The sequence below is a fragment of the Neoarius graeffei genome, chromosome 4, assembly GCF_027579695.1.
Source record: "Neoarius graeffei isolate fNeoGra1 chromosome 4, fNeoGra1.pri, whole genome shotgun sequence".
Lineage (NCBI taxonomy): Eukaryota > Metazoa > Chordata > Actinopteri > Siluriformes > Ariidae > Neoarius > Neoarius graeffei.
Genome location: NC_083572.1, coordinates 7,867,143 through 7,884,531, shown reverse-complemented (window position 1 = coordinate 7,884,531; position 17,389 = coordinate 7,867,143). Strand labels below are relative to the sequence as shown.

General features: G+C 42.8%; 1 protein-coding gene across 3 annotated transcripts; it reads right to left on the bottom strand.

Annotated features, from left to right (window-relative positions):
* Window positions 1–8,149: 8,149 nt before the first annotated feature.
* fzd7b (frizzled class receptor 7b) lies at window positions 8,150–12,971 on the bottom strand. Of its 3 annotated transcripts, none has more exons than XM_060918761.1 (2): window positions 12,890–12,971; window positions 8,150–12,304 (listed from the first exon to the last, which is right to left on the bottom strand). In XM_060918761.1, the coding sequence occupies exons 1-2, from the start codon at window positions 12,931–12,933 to the stop codon at window positions 10,672–10,674; spliced, it is 1,677 nt and encodes a 558-aa protein (XP_060774744.1). In that variant the 5' UTR covers window positions 12,934–12,971; the 3' UTR covers window positions 8,150–10,671. The 3 variants fall into 3 exon arrangements, with proteins under 3 accessions (XP_060774744.1, XP_060774747.1, XP_060774746.1); XM_060918764.1 differs by having other exon boundaries at window positions 12,844–12,969; XM_060918763.1 differs by having other exon boundaries at window positions 12,601–12,968.
* Between the last annotated feature and the right edge of the window lie 4,418 nt (window positions 12,972–17,389).

Sequence of the window (17,389 nt, the reverse complement as noted above, 5' to 3'; positions counted from 1 at the left end):
TGGTGCGAGACGACCCTTTGCTTTAGGCTACATCCACATGACAACGAGATTTTATTAAAAAAAATATCGCGTCCACAGGGCGGCACGGTGGTGTAGTGGTTAGCGCTGTCGCCTCACAGCAAGAAGGTCCTGGGTTCGAGCCCCGGGGCCGGCGAGGGCCTTTCTGTGTGGAGTTTGCATGTTCTCCCCGTGTCCGCGTGGGTTTCCTCCGGGTGCTCCGGTTTCCCCCACAGTCCAAAGACATGCAGGTTAGGTTAACCGGTGACTCTAAATTGACCGTAGGTGTGAATGTGAGTGTGAATGGTTGTCTGTGTCTATGTGTCAGCCCTGTGATGACCTGGCGACTTGTCCAGGGTGTACCCCGCCTTTCGCCCATAGTCAGCTGGGATAGGCTCCAGCTTGCCTGCGACCCTGTAGAAGGATAAAGCGGCTAGAGATAATGAGATGAGATCGCGTCCACATGGGCAACTGATCAGTAAAATATCAGGTAAATATGGCAACGCAACGCTTGCTGAAAACGATGCAATACACATGCCACACCTCTACGTGCGCTGTAAGACGGTCCCATCGGAGACACCAGAACAATAGTAGTAGGACGCATGCGCATAAACCTACCCGGCGTGAAGCACTGTCAGGAACAAACACACAACAACAAGAAGAAGAAGATGGCTGCGACTACGCGAGGAAATCGTGCCTTCTGTGTGTACAAATTAGTTTTATTAGTGTGCATAGTTTTCTCATCTCATTATCTCTAGCCGCTTTATCCTGTTCTACAGGGTCGCAGGCAAGCTGGAGCCTATCCCAGCTGACTACGGGCGAAAGGCGGGGTACACCCTGGACAAGTCGCCAGGTCATCACAGGGCTGACACATAGACACAGACAACCATTCACACTCACATTCACACCTACGGTCAATTTAGAGTCACCAGTTAACCTAACCTGCATGTCTTTGGACTGTGGAGGAAACCGGAGCACCCGGAGGAAACCCACGCGGACACGGGGAGAACATGCAAACTCCACACAGAAAGGCCCTCGCCGGCCCCGGGGCTCAAACCCAGGACCTTCTTGCTGTGAGGCGACAGCGCTAACCACTACACCACCGTGCCGCCCCATGCATAGTTTTATATAACTTAATTTTCTTGTGTGAACATTTTGAAAATCATTTTTATATAATTTATATAACTTTTTATATTGTGTGTGAACATTTTGAAAAGCAGTCTTATCCAATAAAAAAAAGAAATTCAAGAAATGGTTCAGTTACTTGTTTATTTAAAAGAAAAGCTGTATACAAAAGTGAATGCAATGCAGTGGTTCATACAAAACAGCGAGAGTGCTGCTTGTTCTAGTCATGTGGTTGTGACGTCATCGTAAACAAATCCGTTCTACTCATCCAGACGACTTCGCAACGGTGCCGTTGCCAGATTTTTCCACTCTGGAGCCCGTTCTCAAAAAATATCGTTGTGGGGCACCCAAAACGCCGGTGCCGTGTGGACGCCAGGCCGAAACGATAAGCAATTTTATCAGATTCACCTGAATCCGTTGCAGTGTGGACAGCCTCTTAGTCTCAGGTCTGGTGAGTGCAGTTTGATACGGAAGTGAGCCGTAGGTTTTACTGAGCATCTTGCAAAACCAGCCACAGTTCTTCTGGACACTTTGCCACACTCGCGTCTTCATTTTGCACCAAAACCCGGTATTATGTTTTCTTTTTTAATCTGAAAAGTGCTCTCTTATGGAATAAGCTCGGATACAACCATTTTTTTCCCCCCTGTAACATTTAATTTTCTTCTGGGAAAAAAAAAAATGTTTTGAACTCAAATGTTTCTGTGCCGACTCGAATAACAAAAGTTTGGATTTAAAATAAATAAATTAAATAAAATTAGGAAGCCTAAGAGTTGTGCGATAACAGAAACTAACTTGTAAAGTGTAACTGTGAATGGATAAAGAAACTAATATTTGAGAAATTGCTGCGTTGTAAGAGAAATGAAAGACTAAAACGATGCAGGACGTGCTGTTATTGGACAATAATCACTTTCCGGGTGTGATGCGAACTCTGCTTCTCGTCAAGCCGCATCACATCACACCACCCAACCCCACCCCACCCCATCACTGACAATTTTCCTGATATTTAACAGCATGCCCCTAAATGTTTTCTTCCTTAACATTTGTACGTCTGAACATTATTAACCCCATATGCCACCATCTTGGAGGAAATATTACATTTCAGGCAGGAATGTATCTCTGGCACTCTATACAATGCTCTGGTTCTAACTCCCTCAACATGAAAGCAGACATCAGATATCTGGTCGTACCACCAGGGCCGTCTGCTGGGACAATACTCCGACATTGGGTAAACATCTCTGAAACAATGTTTGAGAAACGTGAAGGTGGTGTCCGTGCTGGATATCGATATGATTTAGGCAACTGTATCTCGTGGGACTGAGAGAAAGGAAACAACCCGAGGAAGGGGGTTCTGGTTACCCGAGACATGACCCAGGTGTTTTTCTCAGGAAGGCTAAGAAAGTGTCATCTGTACAGCACAAAAAAGCGTTACACGCCGTGGGGACGTGTCTGCACGAAGGTTGATGTGGATCACAAACAAACAAGATCTGAAGTCAATGGATTTGGGTTTGGGATCTAAAACCAGCTCTCACGCTTCGTTTCCTCTGTGCGCTGTCTGTCCAGGATTTGAGTTACACGTCGCTGTTATGGACAACTGCGAAATGCTGGACCAGTTGTTTCTCGTTTGGACAAACCTGACTCAGTCTGGTCTAAAAACACACCAACATGCAGCGCTGCAACAGGATTGGTTTGGGTTTTTTTAGCTACCGCACAATCTCTTGGTGGTTTTAGGTCCGAGTTTGGAGCCTCACATTAAGTGTCTTAGAAGAGACACATCGCAAGTGCGACACTAACCTGTTGGAAAGCTTTTAAACCTGACCTCCCTTCGTCTTCTGCAGTTCATCAAAGCAAGTTCTCAGATTTTCACCTTTTATGCCAAATTCGTTCATATTATGCATTTTACGATGTACTAGTTAAGTACAAAAAAAAAAAGTTTGTACACCCCAAACAAGGGTTAAAGGTCTCATGGCATGGTGGTTTGTTGATGCTTTAAACGGGCTCGTGGAGGTTTCCGGATGTTCTATCCGCAGCCTTTCTCGAAATGAACCCTCGGCACGTAGATATAGCCTCCTGGGAGAAAGCCCCATTTCAGCGCTTTTCCCAGTGCATCGTTTTGCTAATGAGAAGCAGGAGGCGGGGAAGGGTAGAGGGTGGGGGCGGGTCTTATCATTAATATTCATGACATGTAAACATGTTACCTCTGATTGGCTAACAGCACTGTGACGCTACCTCCAGTGGGTCAGAACAAGCGGATGTGGGTGTCTTACTATGGCGAGAGAGAAGGAACAAACCGCGAAGGGAAAAATACCGCGCGCTGACGTCATTAAGGTGCGACGCGAGGAAATAAAATAAATTCAACAAATGTTTGGGTTTTTACTGAACAAACAAACAAATAAAATGAACGAGTGACTTAAAAAAAGAATGTGGGGGTCTTTGTAAAAACTGTTTTGATTGGCTATTATAACAGAGCATGCTGCATGCTTTTTGGTTTTGTAGCGCAGAGTACCTGGCTAACTGCAGGAAGCGGCTAGCTGCACAGCTAATGTAGCCATTGCAAGGCTAACGTGGCACCGATTTTAAAACACGGCAAAACGACTTAACAGTTATACACTTACTTGTTCGGTGTTTGTTGCTGATGCAGCAGGGATGCTTGGTACGGACCCAGGCTTCAGTGACAGTTGATGCGCAAAACCTGCCCTGTACTGTCCCAAGTTGTGGAAACATTCCTCAGGAAAATGCTTCCGACAAACATACACCGTCTTAGGTCGACTCGACGGCGTATTATTGGAGTAAATAAAATTAAGCCACTGCGTCTTCAGGGGCTCTCCCGTCGGCAGTAAAAACAGACTCCTTTCTGTGTTGTCACATCCATGTACAGCACAACTTCCATGTTTGGTGGCAACTTTTGAGCTGGGCGGGCAATCCATACAGTGGGTGGGAATCCAGAGGGGGGGGGGGATCATCTCCCTTGCTGACGTAGGCAAGGGAAGAGTTTATCAACGCGCCGTTTTGACACGCCATTCTCAAATGTTGGGCATAGTTTGGTTTACACATTATGAAATTTCTAGCCACTGGGGTGACTTAAGAAGGTCAGAGGAACTCATTTTAACGTTAAAAAAACTTCAGAAAGTGAAAATTTCATGCCATGGGACCTTTAAAATGGAATTAGGACGTCATTGCAGGTTCAGTTGGACTGACTTTCCTGTACATTATGATTAACACGGCGTTATATTTTGGCTCTACACATGAGAAACTGGGAGGCGAATTAAATCCTTCAGTAGAGTACTGTGTTTCCATTTACTGTTCCATTCACTTTGCCAGAGATTTCCACACACCTAGAATCGAATCTGTATTTGTGACATCAGATTACACTTTGGACGAGCTAGCTAATCAACATGCTAGCTCTGTTTATACCTAATCTCATCAACAATCCTGGACATTATCACATACATGATTACAAGTCTGTTTAGATGAACAGGTACAGCTACAGTAGTGCTATAATCAGCTTGATTTGAGTTCCTGCATCTCTCATCAGATTATGGACTAAAAGACATCTGTTGAAGATGAAACAAGAGGAGCTTTTTCTTTTTTCTTGTGAGAAACGCCCATCCGTCCACCAGCTGTTTGATGCAGTTCTCTAAATCAGCCAGTCCCTTGCCAGCTACATAAAATCATGCAGATCCAAATCAAGAGCTTCAGTTAATGTTCAAACATCAGAACGGGAAAAATTGCGATCTCACAGTGAAGTGTGACTTTCTTTCACTGTGGCATGGGTGTTGGTTTGAGCCAGATGAGTATTTTTGGTTTGAGAAACTGCTGATCTCCTTCCTGGGGTTTTCACACACAACAGTCTCTAGAGTTTACACAGGCAGAATGGTGCAAAAGACAAAAAACACTGAGTGAGTGAGGGAGCGACGGCTCTGTGGGTGGAAACAAATGCCTTTGGTTTGAACTTCCAGGAAGGATATAGTAACGCCAAGCAACTCTTTACAACCATAGCGAGCAGAAAAAGCATCTCAGCATGCAACAGCAGACCACCACGTTGGGTTCCACTCCTGGCAGCCAAGAACAGGAACCTTAGACTCAGGAACAAGTTCCTATTAAATTAGCTGGTGATTGTCGATATCATTTCCTTGTTACAGAGTCTGCCGGAACACCATTCCGGATTGTTACGTCTCACCTTAAAGTGCCATTCCACCATTGGATGTATTTTTTGGCATAAAATACAATATATTTTATGACAACATGACTAGACAGAGAAATCTTTTAGCTTCAAAATGATATATCAAACATAATTTTTTGACAACGACAAGTATATTAATTTTGCGACCAAAGTCACCTACCCTTTTAATTTCCGCGCGGTAGTGAAACGTGATGTCATCGGCAGGTTCCCCTTCTTGTGTACCACGTCACGTGTGACGTGGCACAGATTATCAGCAATGGCGGATAGAACGCGATTGTCAGCTTCGGAAAAGAAGCGAAGGAAAATAGCAAGTGATGCCCAAAGGAGACGGTCGATGGTGAATATCGGCACAGCAATCGACAAGTGGAAATCGCGTTCTATCCGCCATTGCTGATAATCTGTGCCACGTCACACCCTGACCCAAAGTAGTTCTATTTATACCAAGATACTTGACAGGTTCACAGATTTTCATTGAATATTCATAACAAGAATGGTCTGTGTTGATACCTTAACAGTCGCAAAGTATTATACAAATTTTCTCTAATAACTTGAATTCACTGTTTTGATAACGTATACAGTAGATCTACAGTTTGTCTCCTTCGGGTTTCACCTGGTATGCCGTTTTGTAAACTTCTCTGGAAATTTTCGAGAGTTTATTTTTACTGTATACTCCAGGCTTGTAGTACTCGAGTCCGACTCGTGCCCTAATTTTAAGGGCTCACGACTTGGCTTGGACTCGCGCATTAACTGCGTTCAGACTCGTAAATTGGAGGCGAGGACTCTGATATTTTTTCTTTAGTTTTTTGTAACACGCCATAATAATTTAGCATACGATATTTATAGACATTAAATTTTGCACGAATTTCGTGCAAGAGTCTCACACCTGCACGTCTTGGCCGCATGCGTTAGATAGACTCTCGGGCGCGCTCCGGACAGCGCATGCGCTGTAAACTTCTGCTCCTCGGACCTGCCCGATTCATCCTGATGCCCTACGTCTGGCTGGAGTCTCATCACATCGCTCCTGTGGAGGATGGCCCCATCCGGACAGTTGAAAGTCACACTTGGAAGATGCTCTGGACGCTTACAGTAATGGCTGAGGACTACAGTTGACTTGCTAACTTTAGGACTGTAGTTGTCATGAACGGTTTTGCATGCATGTTTCCATCAGCGAAGAGTTATAACACCGATGACACAGACTTCACGTTAAAAATGTTATAGTCATGTTGTCTGTTAACACCTAAATGAGGATGGGTTCCCTTTTGAGTCTGGTTCCTTTCAAGGTTTTTTTCCTCACCACTGTCGCCACAGGCGTGCTCATTGGGGATAGATCAGGGATAAAATTAGCTCGTGTTTAAAGTCATTCAAATTCTGTAAAGCTGCTTTGCGGCAATTCCTGTTGTTAAAAGCGCTATAAAAATAAACTTGACTTAAACAGTTTCACATAAAGGCAGCAACAGCGATCGTCAAACGGTGCGGTTGGAGTCTTGTTCTCGGACTCGAGTTGAAATTTTCTTTAATGCACTGTTTCTCAAATTGTGGTCCGCGAGCTGATGTAAAATATCACATTTTATCAGTGTTTCTCAAATCGCCCACGTGACTTCAAAACTCGTCTGTACTACTCAGAGCTTTGTTTTCTATATTGTATAAACTCAAATAGTAGCCCATTATTCGGCTTTGTCGGACATGAAGCAAGCCAACAGTTTTGCGACACTGCCTCGAGCTACGTCAGTTTAGGTTACACTTCCATATCAACGTCACCTCTGGAATGTGGAAAAACGACGAGTAACCAAATTAGACTTGGCATCAAACGGTCAAAAAGATAAATGGATCGGTGGCTGAAGACCGGGTCAGTCCAAAGAAAAAGCACAAGAAACATCTGACACGAGCAAGGACAAAGTGCAAAGACATAATGATTCTTTGTTTGAGAGAACAAAATCAATGCGGCCCCTGATATGAGATTAAAACTGTCAAGGTTGGAGCCAGACATTGCTTCAGCGATCTATCAGAATAAGCAGCACCATTCTTCTCATTAAGAGAAGGACAATGAGTGAGTTAGTGAGACTATTTGTAAAATGGTCATTTCATTAGTGTGTAATTTGTAATATACTGTTGAAGTAGGTTCAGTGTTTTTTTGTTCGAGATATTTAGGGGGTTAGGTAGCCCGCAAACTTTTTTTTTAAATGGATAAAGTGGTCCTTGGTCTGAAAAAGTTTGAAACATACTGCTTTAATGACTTGGACTTGAACACTGGTATACTTCCAGACTAATACAGCTCTAAATATGCAACTTGCTTGTTTTTTTGGGTCATCATCACATTTTCAGAAGGAAGCAGTTTGAAGTCAAGTGATTCTTCAGTGAAACCTATGCCATTATGAATTAAAAAAAAAAAAGTTTAGCAGATACTGATTTTTGACCACGTTCTGAATTTCGCTGATCAGAATGCAGTGGAAGGAAGTTTTTTTTTTCTTCACGTTATATTCACACAAAGTGAAGATGTGTAGTGTGCGCTGGAACAGTTTGTCTCGTACCGTGCGTCAGTCTGTGTAGCAAGTCAGGAATTGCTGGAATGGCCTGTGCTTACCAAATGACTAGAACTTAAAAGCATTATGTTCATACTCAACCTATTCACAATTCTAAGTCTATATGTCACTACTATTAGCACACCTCTGTCAGTACAGTACTAAAAAACAGGCGCCGTTTCCCAATTTTGAGTTTAAATGACTAAATTGGCTTTAGTCTTCACATGCACCAAGCTGTAACTTACAGCATTTTTTTTTTTGAGCAGTGTGACTGAACAGCATTTTGGGGGATCAGATGTTGGCAATGTCATAATCACAGGATCAGATGTTGTTAAGTTTTGTAACAAAATAATTTAATCTGTGGTTCCACTTCCTGTTGTGCGTGTGTGCAGTGGAATGAATGACATGCAATTAAACAAAACACTGATAAGATCATTTTAACACTTCCAAAGACAAATCCATTTTTTACATGCTTTCAAGGTTAGTCATATTGTGAGGTATCACCTGATTTAATTAATACAGGATCATAATCTTTTTTTCAGCATCAGTTTTGCACTTTGTGTCACATGGGGTAGAAAATTACACAGAAAGTGTACGTTGTGGGTTTGTACAGTTAAGTTACTTTTTAGGGTTTTAAAAATCAAGGTGAGAGGAATTTTTTGTTCTCATCTATTTATTCATTTTAATAATGTTTATTCAATATTCTACTTGGACAAAATCAACAAGCAAGGTAATTTCATTTACCTTGTAAAGGGAAAAAAAGTTGTTTTTTTTTAATTTAATGAACAGTTTAAAGAACAAAATGAAAATGTAAGGAGTAAATAGTATCTACTCAATTATATGAGTAAGAGTCCAAGTATTCAATTTCAATAATACTCAATAGTACAAATCTCCCAATGACTCAAGCTTTTCTCAACATGATTGTGCGAGTCATGTGATCATGAATTTCATCCAGGTATTTGTACATGAAAATTCAATTAAACACACATGAATAGTATGTGATCACATATTGCATGGATAAATAAAAAACCATTTGCACGATAGTTCACAAGTCCACATGTGAAAAATAACGTCGTGAAGTGTTGAAAAAGCACACGTCTCACACACGTCTGATTGTGTAACTTGTCTCATTTTGGTCTTTCATATTCCCAGAAATGAAACATAATGACGCATCTGTTGTATTATATGGTATTTAAAAAGGAATGTCCACAGCATGTGGTGTATCTCAGACATTAAACACTGGAAGTTTCCGTGTCGAGCCTTCAGCCCCAACCCCCCTCTGAGCTAATCCTCTCTGACTCATTGGATACAGGAACCCCAACAACCCCCAACACAAATCCAAACAAAAGGTTAAGCTTTTACCTTAAACTGAGGAATGTTGAGCTACTGTGTTTCAGCACACGACGCAAGGAAAGTTGAGGTATCGTGTGCCTCCGTCGCCGCATCTCCGCTCTTCTCGTCACCTCGAAAGCAGCGTGACGGACTTCACACCAGCTCCTGATTATCTCCCGTTATTGTGTCCGCTCTTTTATCTCTGCCTGCTGCTTAAAAGCAATGTTTATTCTTCCTAAATAACTTGCAAGCAAATAACTGTCACGTTCTCAGACTCTGTGGAAACTCAAATCAGTGAATAAATAAATACAAAAGGCCTGTAAAAGGAGCTGTTAGTGGTGTGGTAGAACTTTAAAAGATGCAATCAGTTATTACCAATTCAGCTGAAAGTAGAGAAACACTTCAATGCAATTTGTGCAAATGGATACATAAATTGACCAAATCACAATACAACACGGTCTATTGGGATTCAAAACTAGGCTCAGTTCCTCGAATGAGAACAGACATGGCAACATGGCTCTCAAATTGAGGTCCGGGAACTCACAAGCAAACTTCCTGAAAGTTATTATGCCTGGACTAGAATCTAATGAAAAAGTCTATGGATCCAATAACGAGCCACAAGATCATTCTACACATTTATACAAATGTTTTCCAATTGAACTAGTTTATAAAATAAACCTGTGCTGAAGGGCTGATTTTTTTTTTTCAGTCAAATTAAAGAGAAAAAAAAAACCTTTTACAAAGAAAACGTTATTGATTCGGGGGGAATCAATACATCAAGAAGTTCTAAAAACCTACTCACTTTATTAAGTGAAACTGCTGAATGGAGAATATGGACTTAAAAAGATGATTACTTTAAATAAATACATGTCTTTAAAACAGTAACATGACATTAAAACAAAAAGGAGATTTTTTTTCCCCTCCCTCCCATTCACACCTACATTTAATCCCATCAATCGCAGCCACATCATCAGAGCCTGTCAGTTTCAATTCTTCACTAAACCACAAAAATCTTACAGTTGCATGAACTGAGTTTATCTAGGTTTAAAAGGACATCAAACGCCTACAAAAATCCTGCACTATCTGTGCCAAAACAAACAAACAAAAAAATTTTCATACAGGGTCTGGACAACATTACAAGGCAAAAGATTAAAATACAAAATATTGGCCACTGCAGAGACGATTCTCTCGCCATCATAGTGTCAAAACAAATGTATTTTTGACAAGGCACAGAAGTGTTTTTTTCCTTTAAAGAAAAAAGCATTTTTGAACAGTTTAAAAAACAAAAAATGTCCTTTGAAGCCATGCAAAAGTTGTAGAAAAAGTGTGGACAGTCAGCACCAAAAGTTCAAGTATTTAAAATGTCACAAGGCATTCTTTTTTGGTGTGGGTGGATTATCTGAGCAAAATCCTCCTGCAGGCATCGTATGTCACAGAAGTCTGATTTTTTTTTAATCCATGCTGCAGGTCTGAGACACGCAAGCTGGCTGTTCGTCAGTCCTGAATGTTTATTCAAATTCACACGGTCGTCTCGCCCTGCCCATTTCCGAGCCGCTTGTAGAACCTGCGCCATGACTGCAGCGTCTTCCCGGACCAGATCCAGAAACCGGATGTGATCCCGACGATCATGGTCATGAGGTACTTGATCATGAAGACTGTGAAATCCGGGGACATGGGCGCGAAGTCTGCGGCTGGACACGGCACAGCGAAGCGTTTGCATGTTTGCATGTGCCACGTCTTCTCCCACTGCTCGCGGAAGGCTTGTTCGTAGAAGTAGCACGCGATGACGATGGTCGCAGGGACGGTGTAGAGCACGCTGAAGACGCCGATGCGCACCATCAGTTTCTCCAGCTTCTCTGTCTTGGTACCGTCGTGCTTCATGATAGTGCGGATGCGGAACAGAGACACAAATCCGGCCAACAAGAAGGACGTCCCGATGAAGAGGTAGACAAAGAGAGGCGCGAGGACGAAGCCACGCAGTGCCACTACATTGTGGATGCCTACAAAACAGACGCCCGTCAGTAGGTCACCGTCCACTTGGCCAAGTGCCAGCACCGTGATGGTCTTCACAGCAGGTACCGCCCATGCTGCCAAGTGGAAGTACTGCGAGTTAGCCTCAATGGCTTCATGTCCCCACTTCATGCCAGCGGAGAGGAACCAGGTCAGAGACAGGATCACCCACCAGATGGAGCTGGCCATCCCGAAGAAGTAGAGGATCATAAACAAGATGGTGCATCCCTCTTTTTTGGTTCCCTGTGCCACCGTTCTGTAGCCACCGTCCTCGAACTTGCCAATGCACACCACCTGGTCCTCTAGGAGGAACCCAGTAACATAGGCCACGGCTACCATGAAGTAACAGCCGGACAGAAAGATGATGGGTCTCTCCGGATAACGGAAGCGCCGCATGTCCACAAGGTAAGTCAGGACTGTAAAGAGAGTACTCAGGCAGCACAGTATGGACCAAATCCCGACCCAAAGGCGCCCAAACTTCACCTCTTCCTCTTTAAAATACATAAGTCCATGCGGCTGTGAATGTTCGCAGGGTGCGCCGCAATCTTTGGCTCCCAAAAATTTATAATTGAGGTAGGAAGGAACACCGAGCTGAAGCGGGCACGAGAAAGGGTGACCCAACCTATCAGTCGGGCGCGGTGTGAAATTATCCTTCTGCGTCGGTTCTAACGTCGGCTTCCCGGTGTCCGACGTGTTCTGTCCGACGCAGATCTCTCCCGCTCCGTGCACTGGGAAGTTCTCGCACCGCAGCCGCTCGGGCCACTGGAAGCCGAACTTGTTCATGAGCGCCTCGCAGCCTTGGCGTGCCCGCTCGCAGAGAGAGCGGCACGGAGGGATGGCCTGCTCCAGCACGGTGCACACCGGCGCATACATGGAGCACAGGAAGAACTTGAGATCCGGCGAGCACTGCACTTTAACCAGTGGGTAGAACTGGTGCACCTCCAAACCAGCATCCTCTTGGTTCGTGTGACCCAAGAGGTTTGGCATGATGGTCTGGTTGTACTGGATGTCTGTGCACAGAGGGATGGAGATGGGCTGGCAGAAACCGTGCTCTGGCACTGAGATCCCCTTCTCACCGTGGTACTGACCACAAGTCGATCTCAGGAGCAGAAAAAACACCGCTGCCGCCGCCGCCGCCATCCTGGAAAAAAAGTGAACCGCACACGTCGCGAGTTAGTTAGTTAATTAATTCGTTAGTCACACACATACACGAACCATGGCTGCATTTCAAACCGCTCCTAAATGTTCACTAGATATAAATGTGATAAAATAATGGCTCCCACACAGACCAACAGAAAGCCATTTAGGATCCAGCCATTGAGTTTGAGTTTGGTATCGTTCACACTCTTGTATCCCATTAACTACAAAAACTTTCCTATATAGGCTAACTGATACACTTAAGACTCAATGTAAGGAGTTAAAACAAATTTCACTTACTTTAAAAATATATATCCGACGAAAAATCAGAGTTCTGAGACTCAATAACGAGGAAAGTCCCCGGATGAAGCGCCGCCGACCCTCTCTCTCTCGCTCTCTCACACAGAACGTTATTCACAAACTTAATAATATCCAGCTCCTTTCTCCACAAAACTCAAGTGTCCGTGCGCTTATTTCGCGACTTCATTGTTATAACCAGAAAACTGCTTTGTTTTGGAGGGTTTTTTTCCCCCTCGAACCAACCTTTCCAGCTCATTCAGTTCCCAGCAACACCGGTGTCTAACTTTACCTCAGGAACTGCTCAGCCGCGTCCGCCGCCGACTCGCTCCACATCGGCCTCGCGCTGAGGATGAGACGGTTTCCAGCCTCCCACCTCCTTCCCTCATTCAAGCTTTAGCACGCAGCGCGGTCTCTACGGGGCGCCTTGAAACCATCAACGCGTTCTGACCAATCAGAGGCTTTGTTTTTCCTAGCGTGCAATTCCTCATTGGATAAACGCGAGCGTATCGGTGTGGGCGTGGCTATTATTGGAGAAAGCCCAGGCACGCTGAGATGCAATGCAAGATTTGGATTTCGAAAATTCTCCCAATCCTAATGTTCTTGTAGAAGGAGCAATTCAATTATTATTATTTTTTTGGTTTCAAATTTAGCTTAAACATATATGCACGCAAAAAGAAAAGTTTGTTTTTGCAGCCAAGTATGAAATCTGGCTGAAAAACAAAACTTTTCCATCTTCATCCTTCATTAATCTTCTGTTAGTATTTTATCTTGGTCAGGGTTGTGGTAAATACCTTCCTGAGAACATGAGGCAGGAACACAAGCCAGTCCATTACGGTGGTGTAGTAGTTAGCATGGTTGCCTTACAGTAAGAAAGTTCTGGGTTCAAGCCCAGGGGCCTTTCTGTGTGCAGTTTGTATGGTGTCAAAGTAATCCTAATGTTCTTGTATAAGGAGCATCAATTATTATTATTTTTTTGTTTCAAATTTAGCTTAAACATATATGCATGCAAAAAGAAAAGTTTGTTTTTGCAGCCAAGTATGAAATCTGGCTGAAAAACCAAATTTTTCCATCTTCATCCTTCATTAATCTTCTGTTAGTATTTTATCTTGGTCAGGGTTGTGGTAAATACCTTCCTGAGAACACCAGGCATGAGGCAGGAACACAAGCCAGTCCATTTTGGTGGTGTAGTAGTTAGCATGGTTGCCTTGCAGCAAGAAGGTTCTAGGTTCAAGCCCAGGGGCCTTTTGGTTTGCATGGTGTCAAAATAATCCTAATGTTCTTGTATAAGGAGCAATTAAATTATTAATTTTTTTGGTTTCAAATTTAGCTTAAACATATATGTACGCAAAAAGAAAAGTTTGTTTTTGCAGCCAAGTATGAAATCTGTCTGAAAAACAAAACTTTTCCATCATCATCCTTCATTAATCTTCTGTTAGTATTTTATCTTGGTCAGGGTTGTGGTAAATACCTTCCTGAGAACACCAGGCATGAGGCGGGAACACAAGCCAGTCCATTTTGGTGGTGTAGTAGTTAGCATGGTTGCCTTGCAGCAAGCAGGTTCTGGATTCAAGCCCGGGGGCCTTTCTGTGTGCAGTTTGTATGGTGTCAAAATAATCCTACTGTTCTTGTATAAGGAGCATCAATTATTTTTATTTTTTTGTTTCAAATTTAGCTTAAACATATATGCACGCAAAAAGAAAAGTTTGTTTTTGCAGCCAGCCAAGTATGAAATCTGGCTGAAAAACAAAATTTTTCCATCTTCATCCTTCATTAATCTTCTGTTAGTATTTTATCTTGGTCAGGGTTGTGGTAAATACCTTCCTGAGAACACCAGGCATAAGGCAGGAACACAAGCCAGGCCATTATGGTGGTGTAGTGGTTAGCATGGTTGCCTTGTAGCAAGAAGGTTCTAGGTTCAAGCCCAGGGGCCTTTTTGTGTGCAGTTTGCATGGTGTCAAAATAATCCTAATGTTCTTGTATAAGGTGCAATTAAATTATTATTATTTTTTGGTTTCAAATTTAGCTTAAACATATATGCACGCAAAAAGAAAAGTTTGTTTTTGCAGCCAAGTATGAAATCTGGCTGAAAAACAAAACTTTTCCATCTTCATTCTTCATTAATCTTCTGTTAGTATTTTATCTTGGTCAGGGTTGTGGTAAATACCTTCCTGAGAACACCAGGCATGAGGCAGGAACATAAGCCAGTCCATTAGGGTGGCTTGGTGCTGTAGTAGTTAGCATGGTTGCCTTGCAGCAAGAAGGTTCTGGGTTCAAGCCCAGGGGCCTTTCTGTTTGCATGGTGTCAAAAGTAATCCTAATGTCCTTAGGAGCAATTCAATTATTATTTTTTTTTGTTTCAAATTTAGCTTAAACATATATGCACACAAAAAGAAAAGTTTGTTTTTGCAGCCAAGTATGAAATCTGGCTGAAAAACAAAACTTTTCCATCATCATCCTTCATTAATCTTCTGTTAGTATTTTATCTTGGTCAGGGTTGTGGTAAATACCTTCCTGAGAACACCAGGCATGAGGCAGGAACACAAGCCAGTCCATTATGGTGGTGTAGTGGTTAGCATGGTTGCCTCATAGCAAGAAGGTTCTGGGTTTGAGCCCAGTGGCTGGTAGGGGCCTTTCTGTATGCAGTTTGCATGTCGTCTATGTGGGTTTTCTCTGGGTGCTCCAGTTCCAGTTTGGGCTGAGGTGCCCTTGAGTGAGGCACCTAACTCCCATGACTGCTCTGGGTATGTATGTGTGTGTGCGCTCATTGCTTATGTGTGTGTTCACTGCTTCAGATGCAGAGAGGAATTTCACAAACATGTGATGAATAAAGTTGTTGCTCTTCTTCTTCAGGGAACCATGCACACATACAGGGAGGTAGGATGAAACCAGAGAACCCAGATGAAATCCACAAGGAGAACATGCATAGAAACTCCACACAGACAATAACTCAAGCTCGAACTGGAGACCCACAGTTAATATGTTCACAAACCTACTGTATATCTCAAAAAAATAATGGCTGATGCTATATAAAACCACTCATAGTGTCTTCTTCTTCATTTGGTCTTAAGGGTGTGCAAACATTTGACTCTGAACTATTGTTTGAAAAGCCCTGATGGATGTACTGCATCAGTATTTCACCGTACACACTCCAAAGCCATGTTTTAACAGGTAGTGAGTTATCATATTAACAAAACAAAAGGATATGGACCAGGAACGTGCAAGATTGATGCCTGGGAGTGCAAAGAGAGCCTGTGTGTGCACTTGTGTTTGAAAAATGTCTGGCTGTAAGGGTTAAAGAGCAGAGACCGGGTCAGTGGTTGCTGCAATAAAGGTTATATTTATAGCGATGCTTGGTGCAGGAGTCTTAGTCACTAAATCACTGTGGTGTGTTAGAACCGGCTGGAGCCTCGATTTGTGACTGAAATGAACTCTGTATTATTAGAACAACTAAAATACAAAGTAATAACCTTTTACGATATGTTTACCTCACACCTAGTGAGTGATTTTCAGGGTATTAGTGGATGAACATATTTGTGTTCTGGTAGTGTGTTTTGCAACAAGTAGTAGTCATTAGGGAGGTAGTAAAGCAAAGAATTGATTTAATTTACACACAATGCATTAGCCTAGCCTGTAAATGCTTTGTAACCAAATTGGTTATACGTCCTACAGTGGGGAAGGGCCAGCATGGCTCAACTGCAGATTCTTTTAACTCCAACTAACTGCTGTGGCATGACAATGTGGGATTTTCTTCACCGAGTCAAACTTTGTCTGCGGTTCATGCTGGTGACAAGGCGGGATTTACTGCTGTCAGTCAAACCACGTCTGCGGTTCTTCCTGGATAGAACCATTCAAGTCCACCCCAGTCAACCACGCAGCAAAAATTATATGGTATGCGGACGTTCTTGCAGAACTTGCAGAAATGGTCGGAATAACTGCCGATTAACTTTGGACCCTGTAAACGTACGCAAACGACAAGCTCTCGTTGCCTAGTCCATTTTTTTGTGACTTTTCAAAGTATGAATTTCATCGTGATTTCCCAGTCTTCCTCCTTTTACCCATCCTCATTATCCTTGGAGTAAAAAACAACAACAACAGTCTGGGATCTCAAAGCCTTGTAGCATTGCAACATTGTGCTGAGGTCCAGCTGGGAACTGTTTCAACACAGAAAGCAAATTAGGAAAAAAAGAGAAGAGCATGCAAGAGCAGAACATTGTGTTCACTTTATTTTCTGAAGACATCCCAATCAAAGAATCCCTTCAGTTCTATTAATTTTCATTGGGAATCAATTTAGCAAGTTAAAGGGAGAACGGAAAACCCGACAGAACAGCCTTAATGCTCTTTGCCTTAGAGTCTCCTAGTGTACCTGTACTGGAACAATGAACACTGTTCTTCCAAATGTTCCAGATGTTCCCTGATATGGTGTTTTGATGATGGGGTGGAGAGCGCTGTCTCTATCTAACACATCAGTCCATCCAAAAACCTCAAATGGGTTGAGATTGGATACTGTGAAGGCCATGGCATATGAGTTACATAATTTTCATCCTTATAAGTGAGTCCTCGAAAACCTATGAATGACGGGCAGAGTCATCCAGCAAAAGACCACAGCCATCTGTGCTGTTTTGTAGTACTGTTTCCTAGTATATAATATATGCCAGTATACAGTGGTGCTTGAAAGTTTGTGAACCCTTTAGAATTTTCTATATTTCTGCATAAATATGACCGAAAACATCATCAGATTTTCACACAAGTCCTAAAAGTAGAAAAAGAGAAGCCAGTTAAACAAATGAGA

Coding starts and splice junctions, on each gene's coding strand:
- fzd7b (XM_060918761.1), bottom strand. CDS start 12,933: ATGTGGAGCGAGTCGGCGGCGGACGCGGCTGAGCAGTTCCTGAG. Junction 12,305..12,889: donor GCGGCTGAGCAGTTCCTGAG/GTAAAGTTAGAC, acceptor CTTTTTTTCCAG/GATGGCGGCGGCGGCGGCAG.